This window comes from Oncorhynchus gorbuscha, linkage group LG03 (genome assembly GCF_021184085.1).
Source record: "Oncorhynchus gorbuscha isolate QuinsamMale2020 ecotype Even-year linkage group LG03, OgorEven_v1.0, whole genome shotgun sequence".
Taxonomy (NCBI): Eukaryota; Metazoa; Chordata; class Actinopteri; order Salmoniformes; family Salmonidae; genus Oncorhynchus; species Oncorhynchus gorbuscha.
Window position 1 is genome coordinate 53,345,736 of NC_060175.1, and position 23,982 is coordinate 53,369,717.

General features: G+C 39.4%; 1 protein-coding gene across 2 annotated transcripts in view; it reads left to right on the plus strand.

The window, feature by feature from the left end:
• Nucleotides 1-23,982, plus strand: part of LOC124031552 (voltage-dependent calcium channel subunit alpha-2/delta-2-like) — a 302,484-nt gene that overhangs the window by 156,495 nt on the left and 122,007 nt on the right. For both annotated transcript variants that reach the window (XM_046342944.1, XM_046342945.1), the window contains exon 4: nt 11,908-11,967. In XM_046342944.1, coding sequence (XP_046198900.1) covers nt 11,908-11,967 — 60 coding nt within the window. The remainder of the gene's footprint in view (nt 1-11,907; nt 11,968-23,982) is intronic.

The following is a 23,982-nucleotide window of genomic DNA, read 5'->3' on the forward strand; positions in this document are numbered from 1 at the left end:
GATGAAGACAGATAAACAGAGTACTGAGATTAAGACAGAGAAACAGAGTAATGTGATGAAGACAGAGAAACAGAGTAATGTGATGAAGACAGATAAACAGAGTACTGAGATTAAGACAGAGAAACAGTAATGTGATGAATAAAGAGAAACAGAGTACTGAGATGAAGACAGAGAAACAGAGTACTGAGATGAAGACAGAGAAACAGAGTACTGAGATGAAGACAGAGAAACAGAGTACTAAGGATGAAGAAAGAGAAACAGAGTACTGAGATGAAGACAGAGAAACAGAGTACTGAGATGAAGACAGAGAAACAGAGTACTGAGATGAAGACAGAGAAACAGAGTACTGAGATGAAGACAGAGAAACAGAGTACTGAGATGAAGACAGAGAAACAGAGTAATGTGATGAAGGCAGAGAAACAGATTGCTGAGAAGAAGACAGAGAAACAGAGTAATGAGATGAATGCAGAGAAACAGAGTACTGAGATGAAGATTGAGAAACATAGTACTGAGATGAAGACAGAGAAACAGAATACTGAGATGAAGACAGAGAAACAGAGTAATGTGATGAAGACAGAGAAACAGAGTACTGAGATGAAGACAGAGAAACAGAGTACTGAGATGAAGACAGAGAAACAGAGTACTGAGATGTGGACATAGAAACAGAGTAATGTGATGAAGACAGAGAAACAGAGTAATGTGATGAAGGCAGAGAAACAGATTGCTGAGAAACAGAAGACAGAGAAACAGAGTAATGAGATGAATGCAGAGAAACAGAGTACTGAGATGAAGATTGAGAAACATAGTACTGAGATGAAGACAGAGAAACAGAATACTGAGATGAAGACAGAGAAACAGAGTAATGTGATGAAGACAGAGAAACAGAGTACTGAGATGAAGACAGAGAAACAGAGTACTGAGATGAAGACCTTAGAAACAGAGAAACAGTAATGTGATGAAGACAGAGAAACAGAGTACTGTGATGAATACAGAGAAACAGAGTACTTAGATGAATACAGAGAAACAGAGTAATGTGATGAAGACAGATAAACAGAGTACTGAGATGAAGACAGAGAAACAGAGTAATGAGATGAAGACCGAGAAACAGAGTACTGAGATTAAGACAGAGAAACAGAGTAATGAGATGAACACAGAGAAACAGAGTACTGAGATGAAGACCGAGAAACAGAATACTGAGATGAAGACAGAGAAACAGAGTACTGAGATTAAGACAGAGAAACAGAGTACTGAGATGAAGACAGAGACACAGAGTACTGAGATGAAGACAGAGAAACAGAGTACTGAGATTAAGACAGAGAAACAGAGTAATGAGATGAACACAGAGAAACAGAGTACTGAGATGAAGACCGGGAAACAGAATACTGAGATGAAGACAGAGAAACAGAGTACTGAGATGAACACAGAGAAACAGAGTACTGAGATGAAGACCGAGAAACAGAGTACTGAGATGAAGACCGAGAAACAGAATACTGAGATTAAGACAGAGAAACAGAGTACTGAGATGAAGACAGAGACACAGAGTACTGAGATGAAGACAGAGAAACAGAGTACTGAGATTAAGACAGAGAAACAGAGTAATGAGATGAACACAGAGAAACAGAGTACTGAGATGAAGACCGGGAAACAGAGTACTGAGATGAAGACAGAGAAACAGAGTACTGAGATGAAGACAGAGAAACAGAGTACTGAGATTAAGACAGAGAAACAGAGTAATGAGATGAACACAGAGAAACAGAGTACTGAGATGAAGACAGAGAAACAGAGTAATGAGATGAACCCAGAGAAACAGAGTACTGAGATGAAGACAGAGACACAGAGTACTGAGATGAAGACAGAGAAACAGAGTAATGAGATGAAGACAGAGAAACAGAATACTGAGATGAAGACAGAGAAACAGAGTACTGAGATTAAGACAGAGAAACAGAGTACTGAGATGAAGACAGAGACACAGAGTACTGAGATGAAGACAGAGAAAGAGAGTACTGAGATGAAGACAGAGAAACAGAGTACTGAGATGAAGACAGAGAAACAGAGTACTGAGATTAAGACAGAGAAACAGAGTAATGAGACGAACACAGAGAAACAGAGTACTGAGATGAAGACAGAGAAACAGAGTAATGAGATGAACCCAGAGAAACAGAGTACTGAGATGAACACAGAGAAACAGAGTACTGAGATGAAGACCGAGAAACAGAGTACTGAGATGAAGACAGAGAAACAGAATACTGAGATGAAGACAGAGAAACAGAGTACTGAGATTAAGACAGAGAAACAGAGTACTGAGATGAAGACAGAGACACAGAGTACTGAGATGAAGACAGAGAAAGAGAGTACTGAGATGAAGACAGAGACACAGAGTACTGAGATGAAGACAGAGAAACAGAGTACTGAGATAAAGACAGAGAAACAGAGTACTGAGATGAAGACCGAGAAACAGAGAAACAGAGTAATGTGATGTAGACAGAGAAACAGAGTAACGTGATGAAGACAGAGAAACAGAGTAATGAGATGAAGACAGAGAAACAGAGTACTGAGATGTAGACAGAGAAACAGAGTACTGAGGATGAAGACAGAAAAACAGAGTACTGAGATGAGGACAGAGAAACAGAGTAATGTGATGAAGACAGAGAAACAGAGTAATGTGATGAAGACAGAGGAACAGAGTAATGTGATGAAGACAGATAAACAGAGTACTGAGATTAAGACAGAGAAACAGAGTAATGTGATGAAGACAGAGAAACAGAGTAATGTGATGAAGACAGATAAACAGAGTACTGAGATTAAGACAGAGAAACAGTAATGTGATGAATAAAGAGAAACAGAGTACTGAGATGAAGACAGAGAAACAGAGTACTGAGATGAAGACAGAGAAACAGAGTACTAAGGATGAAGAAAGAGAAACAGAGTACTGAGATGAAGACAGAGAAACAGAGTACTGAGATGAAGACAGAGAAACAGAGTACTGAGATGAAGACAGAGAAACAGAGTACTGAGATGAAGACAGAGAAACAGAGTACTGAGATGAAGACAGAGAAACAGAGTACTGAGATGAAGACAGAGACACAGAGTACTGAGATGAAGACAGAGAAACATAGAAACAGTAATGTGATGAAGGCAGAGAAACAGAGTACTGAGATGAAGATTGAGAAACAGAGTACTGAGATGAAGATTGAGAAACATAGTATTGAGATGAAGACAGAGAAACAGAGTACTGAGATGAAGACCGAGAAACAGAGAAACAGTAATGTGATGTAGACAGATAAACAGAGTAACGTGATGAAGACAGATAAACAGAGTACTGAGATGAAGACCGAGAAACAGAGAAACAGTAATGTGATGAAGACAGATAAACATAGTACTGAGATGAAGACAGAGAAACAGAGTACTGAGATAAAGACAGAGAAACAGAGTACTGAGATGAAGACCGAGAAACAGAGAAACAGAGTAATGTGATGTAGACAGAGAAACAGAGTAACGTGATGAAGACAGAGAAACAGAGTAATGAGATGAAGACAGAGAAATAGAGTACTGAGATGTAGACAGAGAAACAGAGTACTGAGGATGAAGACAGAAAAACAGAGTACTGAGATGAGGACAGAGAAACAGAGTAATGTGATGAAGACAGAGAAACAGAGTAATGTGATGAAGACAGAGGAACAGAGTAATGTGATGAAGACAGATAAACAGAGTACTGAGATTAAGACAGAGAAACAGAGTAATGTGATGAAGACAGAGAAACAGAGTAATGTGATGAAGACAGATAAACAGAGTACTGAGATTAAGACAGAGAAACAGTAATGTGATGAATAAAGAGAAACAGAGTACTGAGATGAAGACAGAGAAACAGAGTACTGAGATGAAGACAGAGAAACAGAGTACTGAGATGAAGACAGAGAAACAGAGTACTAAGGATGAAGAAAGAGAAACAGAGTACTGAGATGAAGACAGAGAAACAGAGTACTGAGATGAAGACAGAGAAACAGAGTACTGAGATGAAGACAGAGAAACAGAGTACTGAGATGAAGACAGAGAAACAGAGTACTGAGATGAAGACAGAGAAACAGAGTACTGAGATGAAGACAGAGACACAGAGTACTGAGATGAAGACAGAGAAACATAGAAACAGTAATGTGATGAAGGCAGAGAAACAGAGTACTGAGATGAAGATTGAGAAACAGAGTACTGAGATGAAGATTGAGAAACATAGTATTGAGATGAAGACAGAGAAACAGAGTACTGAGATGAAGACCGAGAAACAGAGAAACAGTAATGTGATGTAGACAGATAAACAGAGTAACGTGATGAAGACAGATAAACAGAGTACTGAGATGAAGACCGAGAAACAGAGAAACAGTAATGTGATGAAGACAGATAAACATAGTACTGAGATGAAGACAGAGAAACAGAGTACTGAGATAAAGACAGAGAAACAGAGTACTGAGATGAAGACCGAGAAACAGAGAAACAGAGTAATGTGATGTAGACAGAGAAACAGAGTAACGTGATGAAGACAGAGAAACAGAGTAATGAGATGAAGACAGAGAAACAGAGTACTGAGATGTAGACAGAGAAACAGAGTACTGAGGATGAAGACAGAAAAACAGAGTACTGAGATGAGGACAGAGAAACAGAGTAATGTGATGAAGACAGAGAAACAGAGTAATGTGATGAAGACAGAGGAACAGAGTAATGTGATGAAGACAGATAAACAGAGTACTGAGATTAAGACAGAGAAACAGAGTAATGTGATGAAGACAGAGAAACAGAGTAATGTGATGAAGACAGATAAACAGAGTACTGAGATTAAGACAGAGAAACAGTAATGTGATGAATAAAGAGAAACAGAGTACTGAGATGAAGACAGAGAAACAGAGTACTGAGATGAAGACAGAGAAACAGAGTACTAAGGATGAAGAAAGAGAAACAGAGTACTGAGATGAAGACAGAGAAACAGAGTACTGAGATGAAGACAGAGAAACAGAGTACTGAGATGAAGACAGAGAAACAGAGTACTGAGATGAAGACAGAGAAACAGAGTACTGAGATGAAGACAGAGAAACAGAGTACTGAGATGAAGACAGAGACACAGAGTACTGAGATGAAGACAGAGAAACATAGAAACAGTAATGTGATGAAGGCAGAGAAACAGAGTACTGAGATGAAGATTGAGAAACAGAGTACTGAGATGAAGATTGAGAAACATAGTATTGAGATGAAGACAGAGAAACAGAGTACTGAGATGAAGATTGAAAAACAGAGTACTGAGATGAAGATTGAGAAACATAGTATTGAGATGAAGACAGAGAAACAGAGTACTGAGATGAATACAGAGACACAGGGTACTGAGATGAATACAGAGAAACAGAGTACTTAGATGAAGACAGAGTAACAGAGTTCTGAGATGAAGACCGAGAAACAGAGAAACAGTAATGTGATGAAGACAGATAAACAGAGTACTGAGATGAAGACAGAGAAACAGAGTACTGAGATGAAGACCGAGAAACAGAGAAACAGTAATGTGATGTAGACAGATAAACAGAGTAACGTGATGAAGACAGATAAACAGAGTACTGAGATGAAGACCGAGAAACAGAGAAACAGTAATGTGATGAAGACAGATAAACATAGTACTGAGATGAAGACAGAGAAACAGTAATGTGATGAAGACAGAGAAACAGAGTACTGTGATGAATGCAGAGACACAGAGTACTGAGATGAAGACAGAGAAACAGAGTACTGAGATGAAGACAGAGAAACAGAGTACTGTGATGAAGACATAGAAACAGAGTAATGTGATGAAGACAGAGAAACAGAGTACTGAGATGAAGACAGAGAAACAGAGTACTGAAGATGAGGACAGAGAAACAGAGTAATGTGATGAAGACAGAGAAACAGAGTACTGAAGATGAGGACAGAGAAACAGAGTAATGTGATGAAGACAGAGAAACAGAGTACTGAAGATGAGGACAGAGAAACAGAGTACTGAGATGAAGACAGAGAAACAGAGTACTGAAGATGAGGACAGAGAAACAGAGTAATGTGATGAAGACAGAGAAACAGAGTCCTGAAGATGAGGACAGAGAAACAGAGTAATGTGATGAAGACAGAGAAACAGAGTAATGTGATGAAGACAGATAAACAGAGTACTGAGATTAAGACAGAGAAACAGTAATGTGATGAATAAAGAGAAACAGAGTACTGAGATGAAGACAGAGAAACAGAGTACTGAGATGAAGACAGAGAAACAGAGTACTAAGGATGAAGAAAGAGAAACAGAGTACTGAGATGAAGACAGAGAAACAGAGTACTGAGATGAAGACAGAGAAACAGAGTACTGAGATGAAGACAGAGAAACAGAGTACTGAGATGAAGACAGAGAAACAGAGTACTGAGATGAAGACAGAGAAACAGAGTACTGAGATGAAGACAGAGAAACAGAGTACTGAGATGAAGACAGAAAAACAGAGTACTGAGATGAAGACAGAGAAACAGAGTACTGAGATGAAGACAGAGACACAGAGTACTGAGATGAAGACAGAGAAACATAGAAACAGTAATGTGATGAAGGCAGAGAAACAGAGTACTGAGATGAAGATTGAGAAACAGAGTACTGAGATGAAGATTGAGAAACATAGTATTGAGATGAAGACAGAGAAACAGAGTACTGAGATGAAGACCGAGAAACAGAGAAACAGTAATGTGATGTAGACAGATAAACAGAGTAACGTGATGAAGACAGATAAACAGAGTACTGAGATGAAGACCGAGAAACAGAGAAACAGTAATGTGATGAAGACAGATAAACATAGTACTGAGATGAAGACAGAGAAACAGAGTACTGAGATAAAGACAGAGAAACAGAGTACTGAGATGAAGACCGAGAAACAGAGAAACAGAGTAATGTGATGTAGACAGAGAAACAGAGTAACGTGATGAAGACAGAGAAACAGAGTAATGAGATGAAGACAGAGAAATAGAGTACTGAGATGTAGACAGAGAAACAGAGTACTGAGGATGAAGACAGAAAAACAGAGTACTGAGATGAGGACAGAGAAACAGAGTAATGTGATGAAGACAGAGAAACAGAGTAATGTGATGAAGACAGAGGAACAGAGTAATGTGATGAAGACAGATAAACAGAGTACTGAGATTAAGACAGAGAAACAGAGTAATGTGATGAAGACAGAGAAACAGAGTAATGTGATGAAGACAGATAAACAGAGTACTGAGATTAAGACAGAGAAACAGTAATGTGATGAATAAAGAGAAACAGAGTACTGAGATGAAGACAGAGAAACAGAGTACTGAGATGAAGACAGAGAAACAGAGTACTGAGATGAAGACAGAGAAACAGAGTACTAAGGATGAAGAAAGAGAAACAGAGTACTGAGATGAAGACAGAGAAACAGAGTACTGAGATGAAGACAGAGAAACAGAGTACTGAGATGAAGACAGAGAAACAGAGTACTGAGATGAAGACAGAGAAACAGAGTACTGAGATGAAGACAGAGAAACAGAGTACTGAGATGAAGACAGAGACACAGAGTACTGAGATGAAGACAGAGAAACATAGAAACAGTAATGTGATGAAGGCAGAGAAACAGAGTACTGAGATGAAGATTGAGAAACAGAGTACTGAGATGAAGATTGAGAAACATAGTATTGAGATGAAGACAGAGAAACAGAGTACTGAGATGAAGACCGAGAAACAGAGAAACAGTAATGTGATGTAGACAGATAAACAGAGTAACGTGATGAAGACAGATAAACAGAGTACTGAGATGAAGACCGAGAAACAGAGAAACAGTAATGTGATGAAGACAGATAAACATAGTACTGAGATGAAGACAGAGAAACAGAGTACTGAGATAAAGACAGAGAAACAGAGTACTGAGATGAAGACCGAGAAACAGAGAAACAGAGTAATGTGATGTAGACAGAGAAACAGAGTAACGTGATGAAGACAGAGAAACAGAGTAATGAGATGAAGACAGAGAAACAGAGTACTGAGATGTAGACAGAGAAACAGAGTACTGAGGATGAAGACAGAAAAACAGAGTACTGAGATGAGGACAGAGAAACAGAGTAATGTGATGAAGACAGAGAAACAGAGTAATGTGATGAAGACAGAGGAACAGAGTAATGTGATGAAGACAGATAAACAGAGTACTGAGATTAAGACAGAGAAACAGAGTAATGTGATGAAGACAGAGAAACAGAGTAATGTGATGAAGACAGATAAACAGAGTACTGAGATTAAGACAGAGAAACAGTAATGTGATGAATAAAGAGAAACAGAGTACTGAGATGAAGACAGAGAAACAGAGTACTGAGATGAAGACAGAGAAACAGAGTACTAAGGATGAAGAAAGAGAAACAGAGTACTGAGATGAAGACAGAGAAACAGAGTACTGAGATGAAGACAGAGAAACAGAGTACTGAGATGAAGACAGAGAAACAGAGTACTGAGATGAAGACAGAGAAACAGAGTACTGAGATGAAGACAGAGAAACAGAGTACTGAGATGAAGACAGAGACACAGAGTACTGAGATGAAGACAGAGAAACATAGAAACAGTAATGTGATGAAGGCAGAGAAACAGAGTACTGAGATGAAGATTGAGAAACAGAGTACTGAGATGAAGATTGAGAAACATAGTATTGAGATGAAGACAGAGAAACAGAGTACTGAGATGAAGATTGAAAAACAGAGTACTGAGATGAAGATTGAGAAACATAGTATTGAGATGAAGACAGAGAAACAGAGTACTGAGATGAATACAGAGACACAGGGTACTGAGATGAATACAGAGAAACAGAGTACTTAGATGAAGACAGAGTAACAGAGTTCTGAGATGAAGACCGAGAAACAGAGAAACAGTAATGTGATGAAGACAGATAAACAGAGTACTGAGATGAAGACAGAGAAACAGAGTACTGAGATGAAGACCGAGAAACAGAGAAACAGTAATGTGATGTAGACAGATAAACAGAGTAACGTGATGAAGACAGATAAACAGAGTACTGAGATGAAGACCGAGAAACAGAGAAACAGTAATGTGATGAAGACAGATAAACATAGTACTGAGATGAAGACAGAGAAACAGTAATGTGATGAAGACAGAGAAACAGAGTACTGTGATGAATGCAGAGACACAGAGTACTGAGATGAAGACAGAGAAACAGAGTACTGAGATGAAGACAGAAAAACAGAGTACTGTGATGAATACAGAGACACAGAGTACTGAAGATGAGGACAGAGACAGAGTACTGTGATGAAGACATAGAAACAGAGTAATGTGATAAAGACAGAGAAACAGAGTACTGTGATGAAGACATAGAAACAGAGTAATGTGATGAAGACAGAGAAACAGAGTACTGAGATGAAGACAGAGAAACAGAGTACTGAAGATGAGGACAGAGAAACAGAGTAATGTGATGAAGACAGAGAAACAGAGTACTGAAGATGAGGACAGAGAAACAGAGTAATGTGATGAAGACAGAGAAACAGAGTACTGAAGATGAGGACAGAGAAACAGAGTACTGAGATGAAGACAGAGAAACAGAGTACTGAAGATGAGGACAGAGAAACAGAGTAATGTGATGAAGACAGAGAAACAGAGTCCTGAAGATGAGGACAGAGAAACAGAGTAATGTGATGAAGACAGAGAAACAGAGTAATGTGATGAAGACAGAGAAACAGAGTCCTGAAGATGAGGACAGAGACAGAGTACTAAGCGAACAGAGCTGTGGATTATGCAGGAGGAGAGAAAATGGAATTCTCTGAGTGACAAGGGAGAGATTTGTATGGACATATTGACTACTGAAAGTAAAATGAGTCAGACGGATGAAGGGATGGACAGGTCACAGATCACCAGGAAGGAATGGCAGAGACCAAGGGAGGAACCATTCTTCACATGCAGCGCCCTGGACATGGGCACTAAACTTTAACGTCCTCATTCATCATGACCTTTCCTCCTCTGCTATAACGACTGTGTCCTTGAAGGGACGTCACAGTTCGAGAAACACATTGATAGACTACAACCGTTTGGCGTTGATGGTCAGCCAAATATGAAAGATCCCACTTTAGAACCAAAGAAACAACTTCTGAAGGTGTTATGTCTTCATCAGCTCGGACGCTTCACAAATCATTCATAGTCAAAGTCATGTAAACGGTGACAGAAAAGGTTATTCTTTACGTGTAGGCTAACCCTTCAGTCATATTTGCAGGCAAATTCAAAGCTGTGTAGAATCTGGAGGTCATTGTTTAGCCAGCAGCTCTCCATTGTTGCTTTCGTAATTGAAAACTGTTGTAGTGGATGGTAAAATTCTTAACAATGTCCTTTAGCTAGGTTGACCCTTGCTTTGTATGCACAACACCACACCCGCAACACCACACCACACCCAAAACACAACACAACACCACACCACACAACACCACACAACACAACACCACACAACATCACACGACCACACAACTGATGGAGTCTCCATTAATTCACTTTGTGGAAATCATTTCGTTAGACTAATTAGCTCTGCTGTGTGTGTCATTGTTTCAGGGGTTCGCCATCTCGTTAGGAGTGACTGTATGAAAGGAATAGTCATTTGGATGATTAAGGTGTTGAATGTTCAATGTTCAGTGCACAAGCACATGGGTACATAATTAGTCATGTTATTATGTTTTACTAATGAGGTATAGTGATATCATAGCCATTATGCCAAACTTTAAAAGGCTACACGAGGTAGTGGAGGATACACTTTGCTGAGAGTAGGAGGGTTTATGTCTGGCTAGCTGTGAGTGGGAGGGTCTTAGTGATAGGGGGTGGACCCCCAGGCAGAAAATAGGACACTTCTGTCTCTAACGAGAGTTTCTGACTTTCCTGTCTTTTAGGAGACGAAAACCCTCTCCTGATGTGCTTGGGGAATAGGGCTCCTTTGATGTTGTACCAGAAATGAAAGTCCTCTTAGTGGGAGTCTAAATAGGGTTTGTAATTTCCGAGCCCAGGGACTGTGTGGCTGGTTGGATAATTCTGGGACGGGAACCAGATCGCCCCCTAGAGGCGTGCTGGGAATTGAAGTGGGAGCAGAGAGCATACCTAAATACAGTACTAAGGCATGGGCACCATGCAAAAACACATGGAAGAGACTACCTCTCTAGAGCCTCACTCTATTTTGCCACTGGGTGACTTAATACTGTCACCCATAAGCCTCTGCACATAGACAGTAGTAGTCAATGTTACAATCCCTTTGCAATGAACTATGTCAGACCTGTTGTATAACCATTAATAGTTAGGAGCCAAAAGACCAAAAACATGCCAATACAGAAAGCAACCCTGCACTGAACTCAGCTAGCCACGAAAATGCCTTTGACAGAAATTCCTTGTCTTCTTGGTTTGGAAAAGTTTAATATTACTCAACATATTCATGTTATTCAATGGCCCTACCTTCTCCAATCCAAACGCTAACTGTCCGTTACCTCCTGGAATAACAGGGTTGTAACCATGGTTTCTTCTTCCATTTGCAACACACATTTCAACAGCGCTAGCTAGTCTCAACACGTGTAGCTCACAATTTGCCACAGTACATGGTCTGAAATTGTACCAATTTAGCTTGCGCTTAACAGAAATGCCATTTCCCCTGACAGTTAGGACAAATGTGTAGGCCCATTGAGGAGCATGCGGAGCTTGGCACCAGCCACTGCCTCTTGAATTATACAGTCTATGAACAGCAGTCAGCGCACTCAGTGTTTTCCCTAGAGAGCAGATTGGCTCTGTAAGGCGGTTTCCCACAAACATACACACACACTCTGACATCTACACACTGACCCAGCAGAGCCATGTATTGACCTTTGACCCTAACCTCTGATTCCTGTGTGTTTCCTGTGTAGAGGCTAGCCAGAGAGGCGGAGCAGCTGCAGACAATGTATCCCTGGCAGGACGGGATCAAGGTAAAATCAGAACCCTCTCTCTCTGTATATCTCTCTCTCTCTGTATCTCTCTCTCTCTCTGTATATCTCCCTCTCTCTGTATCTACCTCTCTGTGTATATACATCTCTGTATATATATATATATATCTGTATCTCTCTCTGTATATATCCCTTTGTATATCTCTCTCTGTATATATCTCTCTGTATATCTCTCTCTGTATATATCTCTCTCTGTATATTTATCTCTCTCTCTGTATATTTATCTCTCTCCCTGTATATATATATCTCTCTCTCTGTATATATATATATATATATATCTCTCTGTATATTTATCTCTCTCTCTGTATATTTATCTCTCTCCCTGTATATATATATCTCTCTCTGTATATTTATCTCTCTCCCTGTATATATATATCTCTCTCTGTATATTTATCTCTCTCCCTGTATATATATATCTCTCTCTGTATATTTATCTCTCTCTCTGTATATTTATCTCTCTCCCTGTATATATATATCTCTCTCTCTGTATATATATATATATATATATCTCTCTGTATATTTATCTCTCTCTCTGTATATTTATCTCTCTCCCTGTATATATATATCTCTCTCTGTATATATATCTCTCTCTCTGTATATATATATATATATATATATCTCTCTGTATATTTATCTCTCTCTCTGTATATTTATCTCTCTCCCTGTATATATATATCTCTCTCTGTATATTTATCTCTCTCCCTGTATATATATATCTCTCTCTGTATATTTATCTCTCTCCCTGTATATATATATCTCTCTCTGTATATATATATCTCTCTCTCTGTATATATATATATATATATATCTCTCTGTATATTTATCTCTCTCTCTGTATATATATATCTCTCTCTGTATATATATATCTCTCTCTCTGTATATATATATATATATATATCTCTCTGTATATTTATCTCTCTCTCTGTATATTTATCTCTCTCCCTGTATATATATATATCTCTCTCTGTATATATATATCTCTCTCTCTGTATATATATATATATATATATATATATATATATATATATATATCTCTCTGTATATTTATCTCTCTCTCTGTATATTTATCTCTCTCCCTGTATATATATATCTCTCTCTGTATATTTATCTCTCTCCCTGTATATATATATCTCTCTCTGTATATTTATCTCTCTCCCTGTATATATATATCTCTCTCTGTATATATATATATCTCTCCCTGTATATATATATATATATATCTCTCTGTATATTTATCTCTCTCTCTGTATATTTATCTCTCTCCCTGTATATTTATCTCTCTCTCTGTATATTTATCTCTCTCCCTGTATATATATATCTCTCTCTGTATATTTATCTCTCTCCCTGTATATATATATCTCTCTCTGTATATTTATCTCTCTCCCTGTATATATATATCTCTCTCTGTATATATATATCTCTCTCTCTGTATATATATATATATATATATCTCTCTGTATATTTATCTCTCTCTCTGTATATTTATCTCTCTCCCTGTATATATATATATCTCTCTCTGTATATTTATCTCTCTCTCTGTATATTTATCTCTCTCCCTGTATATATATATCTCTCTCTCTGTATATATATATATATATATCTCTCTCTCTCTGTATATATATATATATATATATCTCTCTGTATATTTATCTCTCTCCCTGTATATATATATCTCTCTCTCTGTATATATATATATATATATATCTCTCTGTATATTTATCTCTCTCTCTGTATATTTATCTCTCTCCCTGTATATATATATCTCTCTCTGTATATATATATATATATATATATATATATATATATATATATATATATATATATATACAGTGCATTTGCGACCTTTTGCCACATTTCAGGCTTCAAACATAAAGATATAAAACTGTATTTTTTGTGAAGAATCAACAACAAGTGGGACACAATCATGAAGTGGAACGACATTTTATTGGATATTTCAAACTTTTTTAACATCTCAAAAACTGAAAAATTGGGCGTGCAAAATTATTCAGCCCCTTTACTTTCAGTATATATATATATATATATATATATCTGTATATATATATATATCTGTATATATCTCTTTGTATATCTCTCTCTGTATATATATATATATATCTATGTATATATATATATATATATCTCTCTCTGTATATATATATCTCTCTCTGTATATATATATATCTCCCTGTATATATATATCTCTCTCTGTATATATATCGCTTTTTCTGTACATATATATATATATATATATCTTTCTGTATATATAACTCTGGATATATCTCTGTATATATACAGTATCTCTCTCTATGTATATATCTCTCTCTCTATATATACACTGCTCAAAAAAATAAAGGGAACACTAAAATAACACATCCTAGATCTGAATGAATGAAATATTCTTATTAATTACTTTTCTCTTGACATAGTTGAATGTGCTGACAACAAAATCAATTATCAATGGAAATCAAATTTCTGGAGTCACACTCAAAATTAAAGTGGAAAACCACACTACAGGCTGATCCAACTTTGATGTAATGTCCTTAAAAGAAGTCAAAATGAGGCTCAGTAGTGTGTGTGGCCTCCACGTGCCTGTATGACCTCCCTATAATGCCTGGGCATGCTCCTGATGAGGGGGCGGATGGTCTCCTGAGGGATCTCCTCCCAGACCTGGACTAAAGCATCCGCCAACTCCTGGACAGTCTGGTGCAACGTGGAGTTGGTGGATGGAGCGAGACATGATGTCCCAGATGTGCTCAATTGGATTCAGGTCTGGGGAACGGGCGGGCCAGTCCATAGCATCAATGCCTTCCTCTTGCAGGAACTGCTGACACACTCCAGCCACATGAGGTCTAGCATTGTCTTGCATTAGGAGGAACACATCTTGGTGTTCTCTGGCAAATGCCAAACGTCCTGCACGGAGTGGACGTCGGGCCCTCATACCAACCTCATGGAGTCTGTTTCTGACCGTATGAGCAGACACATGCACATTTGGGCCTGCTGGAGGTCATTTTGAAAGGCTCTGGCAGTGCTCCTCCTGCTCCTCCTTGCACAAAGGCGGAGGTAGCGGTCCTGCTGCTGGGTTGTTGCCCTCCTACGGCCTCCTCCACGTCTCCTGATGTACTGGCCTGTCTCCTGGTCGCGCCTCTATGCTCTGGACACTACACTGACAGACACAGCAAACCTTCTTGCCACAGCTCGCATTGATGTCCCATCCTGGATGAGCTGCACTACCTGAGCCACTTGTGTGGGTTGTAGACTCCGTCTCATGCTACCACTAGAGTGAAAGCACCACCAGCATTCAAAAGTGACCAAAACATAAGCCAGGAAGCATAGGAACTGAGAAGTGGTCTGTGGTCACCACCTGCAGAACCACTCCTTTATTGGGGGTGTCTTGCTAATTGCCTATAATTTCCACCTGTTGTCTATTCCATTTGCACAACAGCATGTGAAATTTATTGTCAATCAGTGTTGCATCCTAAATGGACAGTTTGATTTCACAGAAGTGTGATTGACTTGGAGTTACATTGTGTTGTGTGTTCCCTTTATTTTTTTTGAGCAGTGTATATATATATATATCTGTATATCTCTCCCTCTCTGTATCGCTCTCTCTCTCTCTCTCTCTCTCTCTCTCTCTCTCTCTCTCTCTCTCTCTCTCTCTCTCTCTCTCTCTCTCTCTCTCTCTCTCTCTCTCTCTCTCTCTATATATATATATATATATATTTGTACATCTCTCTCTGTATATCTCTCTCTCTGTATATTTCCCTCTCTATGTATCTCTCTCTGTATATATATCTCTCTCTGTATATATTTATCTCTCTATGTATCTCTCTCTCTGTATATTTATCTCTGTATATCTCTCTCTCTCTGTAACTCTCTCTATCTCTCTCTACTTCTCACTACCTCTCTCTCTCTCTACTCTCTCTACCTCTCTCTCTCTACTTCTCTCTCTACCTCTCTCTACCTCTCTCTCTATATACTCACTCTCTTTTCCTCTTTCTCTATCTATTAATCTCTTCTTCATGTTTACATTTATCCACCAAAGTTTTGTTTTTCTTTTAAATGCCAATGCTATCAATGTTACAGACACATGTACACACTCACATACACCACCCCAGATAAAGATGTATGTGTTTGAGCATGTAATAATATACAACAGCCTGATTCTACATATGGTCAATCTGTGTTGTGCCTGAAAGGGAAAAGCCAGTTGAACTTTGCATTTCCCAGCACCTGACATTTAAAACAGTGGAACACCACTAACTGCTAATGTCTACAGTTCAGAAGCTTGGGTATTACTTGGCTTGTGTGTGTGTGTGTGTGTGTGTGTGTGTGTGTGTGTGTGTGTGTGTGTGTGTGTGTGTGTGTGTGTGTGTGTGTGTGTGTGTGTGTGTGTGTGTGTGTGTGTGTGTGTGTGTGTGTGTGTGTGTGTGTGTGTGTGTGTGTGTGTGTGTGTGTGTGTGTGTGTGTGTGTGTGTGTGTGTTTGTTTGTGTGTGTGTGTGTTTGCGTGTGTGTGTGTTTGCGTGTGTTTGTTTGCGTTTGCGTGTGCAGTATGTGTGTGTACGCACATGGTCCACTGACTCTCAGATTAACAAACAAACAGATGCCCTGCAAATACACACACGTACTGACACACACACTCAATCTCACACCCAGCAGCAGACACACAGACACACATTCATTCCCCAATGTCGTATCCTCTGTCTCCAGGGAGACGAGCTCACTGTCATGGTACACCTCCCACAAATGGATTTTTAACCCTGTGCTTCCCGGGGGATATTTGAGAAAAGGCTTTAACTGATTTAAAACTCATAATTATGAGCCCTACATCCCAGAAAAGTTCATTTTTATTCATGGTCGCTTACACTCTGAAGCCAGAGTCACGGGGTGACTGTTTCTACCGAACCAAGGTGGTTCTGTCTGTCAGTGCCTTCCTCTCTGTCTGCCAGTGGTCAGCTGGTCAGCTTTAATGCGTCTCGATCGGATGTGTACCCATGCAGGTAGTTGGGTTTGGGTCACAGTGCCCTCACACAGCACACCTGTTCATAGGGAACTGCATCCAATATGGCTTCACTGTCTCTTCAAGTGGAAAAGCCAACTCTCTCCCTCTCCCCCCCTCACTTCCCCTCTCCCGCTATCTCCCTCTCTCTCTCTCTCTTTCTCTCTCTCTCTCTCCTTCCTCCCTCCTCCCCCACGCTCCTTCTGTCTGATCCTCACCCCTTTCCCTCCCTCCACCTTTTTTTCTTATCTGTCACAGTCTTTAATCAGCCATGAAAACAGTTAGAAAATATAATATTGTTGCAAATACTGCAAATGAATCCTAATGGCGCTACTCCATTAATAATGTATTGGAGCTGATTTCATTTGCCTTTATAATTAGAGCAGGTAATGAATCTCGGCGGGCGACTGTGAAGCCATTAAAAAACCTTGGTGGGGAGGAGAGGAGGAGGAGGGAGGGAGGCGAGAGGAAGATATGCCACGTTCCCTGTGAGAAGATTTCTCCTGTTTGTAGATTTTGTGCTTTTCTAATTTCCGTTTGGGTGAACACTCGGCTGAGTGACATTGTAATTAGATTAGGGCGGCATGCTCTTTGGGCATATTAGGAGCAGCGCAGAGCATCTTAAACGAACGGGAGGAGCAAGCTGTCAGAGGCCCAGAGAAAGGTGTTTATGTAAGAGAGACGAGGGGGGGTCGAATGAAGTCTTGTGCGAGTATGTTTATCTATGTGTACGGGAGTGTGCTTGTTTGCAGGGGGGGGGGGTATTTGTGTGGTTGTGTGTGTGTATGTGTATGTGTCTCTGTGTGTGTTTAACGTTCTGCTCCCAACCTGGCCCGGCCCATCTGCTCTGTTCAATAACACCGGTGACATCATACGACTCAATGACACGGCTGTTCCCTCTGCCTCTGGACTGCTGCTGTCACATCTGTTACCGTAGTGACGGATCACACTCCTCTCCTCTTCCCGTTGCAACTCTAGCGATGGTGCCTGGGTTTTATAACACGATGCGACGGTCCGGCGTTATGAACAGCGGGCTGCTCACCGTCGTAACAACTGTTGTGATGGTCGTTCAGGGTTTTAATTCCACCGCAAATGAAATGGTGTGTGAAAATAGACATTTGAGTGGTTGATCTCTCCTGATTTCTCAAGGTCATGGGTCTTCCTATCGCAGCTCCGTCACCAGTCTCTTCCCAGGCCATTCATTCTATTGTATTGGCTCTGGAAGCATTCTCCTGGGTATTTGTTTATTTTATTTGTATATATATGTATATATATATGTATATATATATATATATATATATATATATATATATATATATATATATATATATATATATATATACAGTATATCTATATATCTATTTTATTTTTTTAGGAGGTAGATCAGCTTTAATATTGCAGATGGATTGTGGCTTTTTTTGTAAAGATGCTATTATTTCTACGATATTATTATTTGAAATATTATATTTAAAAAATTATATTTTATATATTTTTAATAGTAGAGTAGTTCTACAGCTCCATGACTATTGGAGCCAATGACTACAAGAACCATCCCCTAAGGCATTTCACAATACAGTCATATTCAATATAATAGTTGAAATTATACACAATGATAGAATTGCACGTTTGGAGGCCAGTGAGATGAATGGGATGGGAAGCTAGAAGGTATGGCCTTTAGTGCACCTCATAAAAGCATTATCTGGTCATAAATGTCATTTCAGGCAATCCACTACATGGGGGAGTAGATTTGCAATGACTTGTACAAAGCAATCTTGTGGACGATTTGTGCCATTGAATAGCATATTCAGTATTTTATAGCATTTTTATAACTGAAAGATACCCTATTGGGTTAACACTTTACTCGGCACCCAGAGTAATAATATTGTATTTGTATTTATTATGGATCCCCATTACCTGCTGCCAAGGCAAAATTAAGGAGGTTATACAATATAACCATATCATAATATGTTATAAGAGCTGACATAACTTGTCATAACTTGATGTGGTCATAACACTGTCACAACACATATATTTAGACTTGAAGTGACATATACGTTGCATGATTTTATGGCTCATGATAACATGAAAACAGCCTAACCAGCTCTGCTATTGCGAGTAAAATGGTCAGAGTGTTTTCTCGTTTGTGTCTGGAAGTAGCTAGCAAGCTAGCCAACGTTAGCCTAGATTGCCTTAAATAGGTCATTCCCCTGACGTGGACACGTTTTCAAAAGACTCTTTTTGTCATACGGAATTCCAAGGCATCCAGAACTTATGAACGTTGCACAGTATATATCCCTCAATCTTGTAATAAATCCAATCTCGCGTATACATAACTTGACATTTCTGCCATCCATTGTGACATTTGTAAGTCGCTCTGGATAAGAGCGTCTGCTAAATGACTTAAATGTAAATGTAAAATAACCAACCTTACAATTAATGGCAATGCATATCTTAGCCGCTATAAATACTAGGTTACACGGTTTCTTCTGATAACAGTCTCCAATATCAACATTTCCAAGCAAAGAAAAAACAGGGAGACGGGAGAATCTGTAGACATGCTGAGATAAAAGAACATACTCTTTGCCGGAATTCAGCCAGCCTTCACAAGAGCATAACATATGCAAATATGTCCCCTTTAGTGTTTTACACCTCCAGCAGAGGAATTACATTTCTGAGTGCATGATATTCAGTTTCACTGGCATATAGTACGTTCTATGGATGGTCTTAAACTACAGTAATTTATGTCTGATGATATGAACATGACTGGGCATTCAAACACATCTGTATCCATTCATCATATTCACTAGTGTCTCCCAGGTCTTCCTCGCATTTTTGTTTGACATGTTTTGTGTCATGGGGAAAAGCCTCGATGAAGCCTTGACACAGTTTGGAAATTAACTTTCAGACTGTCTTAAAATAGTTTCATTCTTTGAGTCTTCTGGCTTGTCCAGTGTTTGCTGCACAGAGAATAAAGTGTTGCATCTGCAAAGGTTCACCTCAGCGCCATTGCAGACTAGTCTTCCCTGGTTGCCTGACCCTGCTGAGACCTCTGTCACCATCTGATCCTGCTCAGATGAGGCATGAAAATAATTCCCTTGGTGTACATTTATACATTACAGTGGAGGATGCTGAGGGGAGGACGGCTCATAATAAAGGCTGGAATGGAGTCAATGGAATGGCATCAACCACATGACAACTTGACTCCATTCCAGTCATTATTATGAGTCGTCTTCCTTCAGCAGCCTCCACTGATACATTATATTATTCAAGAATAGAATCACTGTTTTAATAATTGAAATTACCACTATTCACAGATCCCAGACTGTAGCCTACCCATCAACTCAAGATGGAACTTTGTGTCCATTCACTGATTGTTATAATATACTGTAAGATTCACCTGAGCTCCGTATACTGGTCTTCCCTGGCTGTCTGACCCTGAAGGGACACCTGTCACTATCTGATCCTGCTAAGACATGATGAGCATAGTGTTGTGTACTGACTGTGCACCATGATAGTGAAGCCTGTAGAGCTGTTTACACCGTGTCAGTGTGAAAAGTATGGAATTAGCTAGGGAAACTGACAGATCAATAACGTTACATTGCTACACTGACTCTAATAAAAACTCACATTGCGCTGTCAAAAAATTGTCTTCAATTGTTTGGCCTCGTTTGAATTGTTTGATTCAGGTAAAAAAATAATTGAGAGAAAAATAATAGCTAACGTTAGCCAACTTTTGGCTAGCTCCAATGTTAATTTACTTCTGTTGAAAACAAAGGCTACAAAACATTTCCATACACAAAACAGCTGTTAGATACGGCTATTTGGCAGATAGTTATAGGCTAGAGCTGAATTGGCTGTGGTAGCTACTTGCTAGCTAGTTCATTCACTTCAGACAAAACATCAGTTGAGAGGGGATGAAACATTAGCTCACGTTACATGTCAAGTAAACTATTAGCTCAGCACAGGGAATAAATACTTTTTTATGTTAAGTCAAACAGCAGTTACCTTGCCAGCTACATCATTCAAAGAAGGAGGAGCCCGTTTCTGCTCTGCTTGCTTTTACAACTCTGAGAAAAAGCACAACACACACAGACAACAGCTGCCCCTGTTTGCTCTGTGGTGTCTGTGTGGTCCTAAATCCAGCTGTCTGAAACTGCAGAAAAGCCTACCTGACCGCTCTGAGATGTCCGTATGGTCCTAAAGCACACCGATTCCTCTTTTTGTATATCACAGTGCATTGATAAACCTGAGGGGGAGGAAAGCAATTACATAATGGAGGGGTGGGGGGTCATGTCCCCGTCCCCAGTGAAAGTTGTGCCCCTGCTAGCAATCAACAAATGTACATTGTGTAGGGCTTTCCTGCAGTCAAATGACCAACATCTTCCTCTAGTTGCCTCATGGGTAGAATGTTTTTCATATTTTTCATAATGAATAATGAATAAACATTCTTCTTTAAAATACTCTGAAAATCCAATGTTTCTACGTCAACGGTTTTGTTATATTTCAATCTTATGTAATGATTATAACGTGTAATATTGGGATGCAAACTCAAAGTTGAATACATTTCAACTCTATATCTGACATGGTACAGGTGTCTTCTTCTTTGTAAGCCCATGACCATGTGTGTGAGGTGTATACTTTTGTTTCGAGGGCTTGTAGAATCATGACTCTTTCGAGTTTTCAGTTCATCGTTCGCCAGGTAAGGGGTCCTGCTGCCCCCGACAGCGAATGAGATGTGAACGAGAGGCTTGTAGAATCATGATTTTGAGTTTTCAGTTCATCGTTCGCCGAATGAGTTCGAAAGAGTTGTCCTTTTGACAGAACGAGTCGAAAAGATCCAAGTCAGTAAAAAGAGCCGAACATCCAAATCACTAATGGTAGTTTGTGGCTGCACGCCGTCAAGGGGTTTGTGCGCCCAAAACCTATTGTTGTGTGTCGCCCAGTGTATAACTTTATGTTCATGTATTTATAATCAGGAAGTACAACTGTGATGTAATCACGTCTGACGATTAAATCGTGACTGTTGAGCTTAAATGTAAATGCTTACCTTGTTGTCCTTGTTTATTGAAAAAAAAGGGTTCCGTTCATTTCCTGGTCTGAGAATGATGGGAAAATGGGGAGCGTTCGAGCGCATAGTTAATGAGTGGGTTGTCGGTATGATGGGTTAGGAGATAGGGACATGGTGGGAAAAAAACTTGGTTAAAGAAGGAGGGAGAGAAGAGAGGAAGGGATGGAAGGCATTCACTCCATCTGAATGTGATGTGGCAGCTGCTGTACGTTTGAAATGCATTAGCGCTAATAGCTGTGCCATTAGGGGAGAGAGAGAGAGGCACTCTACTGATGGGTTACTATGGAGAAACGGGGAGAGGGGGCGAAGGGGGGGGGGGTGGACTCGGAGAGAGAGGGAGAGAGAAGGTGAGGTCATCGTGAGTGAGGGAGCAGGTTTGAGAGGGAGAGAAGAGAGAGAGAAAAGGAGAAAGACTCAAAGAGAAGGAGATCTCCCATTTGCTATAATCATCACCCTCTAATCAATCAAGCCTTTCATCATAGGACAAGAAAGTGTGTGTGTGTGTGTGTGTGTGTGTGTGTGTGTGTGTGTGTGTGTGTGTGTGTGTGTGTGTGTGTGTGTGTGTGTGTGTGTGTGTGTGTGTGTGTGTGTGTGTGTGTGTGTGTGTGTGTGTGTGTGTGTGTGTGTGTGTGTGTGTGTGTGTACTGCGTGTGTACTGTAACAAATATAGGTTAAACAGGGTGGTTAAGGTGGCCAGCAAGGTCATCGGGGTACAACAGGCACAGCTCTCTGTGACATTCAGAAAGCATGAGGTGAGGAGTGCTAACAGTATCCTAGACTGTCCTGGTCATAGCCCCACCCCCCCTGGACCATTTTGCACTTCTCCCCTTAGGTCGATGTTTAGACTTCCCAAACCCAATAGCAACAGATACAATAACTTTTGTTTTACCCACAGGCCATTCACTTTCTCGATCTGCACGTGAAATGGAATAATCGGTGCACTTTTGAACAATGACTGTTCCTTTTTATCCATCTCATTGATACATGTTATGTGTATATCGGTTGTATGGTTGTCACTGTTTTTGATGTTGTTGTTTTTTACTGTTGAACTCTGACTGCACGGCACGATAACGTCAACTTGAACTACAGCGTGTGTGATTTTATGCATCTCGCAGGGTTATTCTAGCAAACCTGGTTCTCATTATTCGCCGCGCATGTTTTTCTGATTGTATGAAATTGTTTTGTTATCTCTAAGCTCCAACATTTTAGATAAACAGGATTTTAAAAAGTGTTCCTTCACTGATTAGGTGCACTTGTGACAGTGACATAATTATAGTCACATACAGTGCATTCAGATCCCTTGACTTTTTAACAGGTTTGTAGAAATTTTTGCAAACGTATTAAATATTAAAACAGAAATACCTTATTTACATAAGTATTCAGACCCATTGCTGTGAGATTCAAAATTGAGCTCAGGTGCATTCTGTTTCCATTGATCATCCTTGAGAAGTTTCTACAACTTGAGTGGAGTCCACCTGTGGTAAATTCAATGATTTGGAAAGGCATACACCTATCTATATAGCAGGGGTGTCAAAGTCAAATGGACGGAGGGCCAAATAAAAAATTTAGCTACAAGCCGAGGGCCGGACTGTTCGAATGTTCATTGAAAATTTTTTAAATGACGCATATAGTCTAGTGAACCTAATTGAACCTACTGAAAACCTAACAAATATATTCCAATATGATCAGATAAATAAAGCAATATTTTCTTATGGCTCTGTCAGTAATCTTTAATTTTCAACAGACACAAAAGACAAATTTCCTTTATATAAAAATCCCCATAACATGAACATTAAATGAAAGAAACCGGTATTCAAGGCACCATCAGTAGCCTATATTTTCTATTTTAGCAAAAGTGGGCTAAATTTACTTCAAAGAAAAAAACAATAATAGCAATTTTCTATCATCCACTCAACTGAAATATTTTTAAAA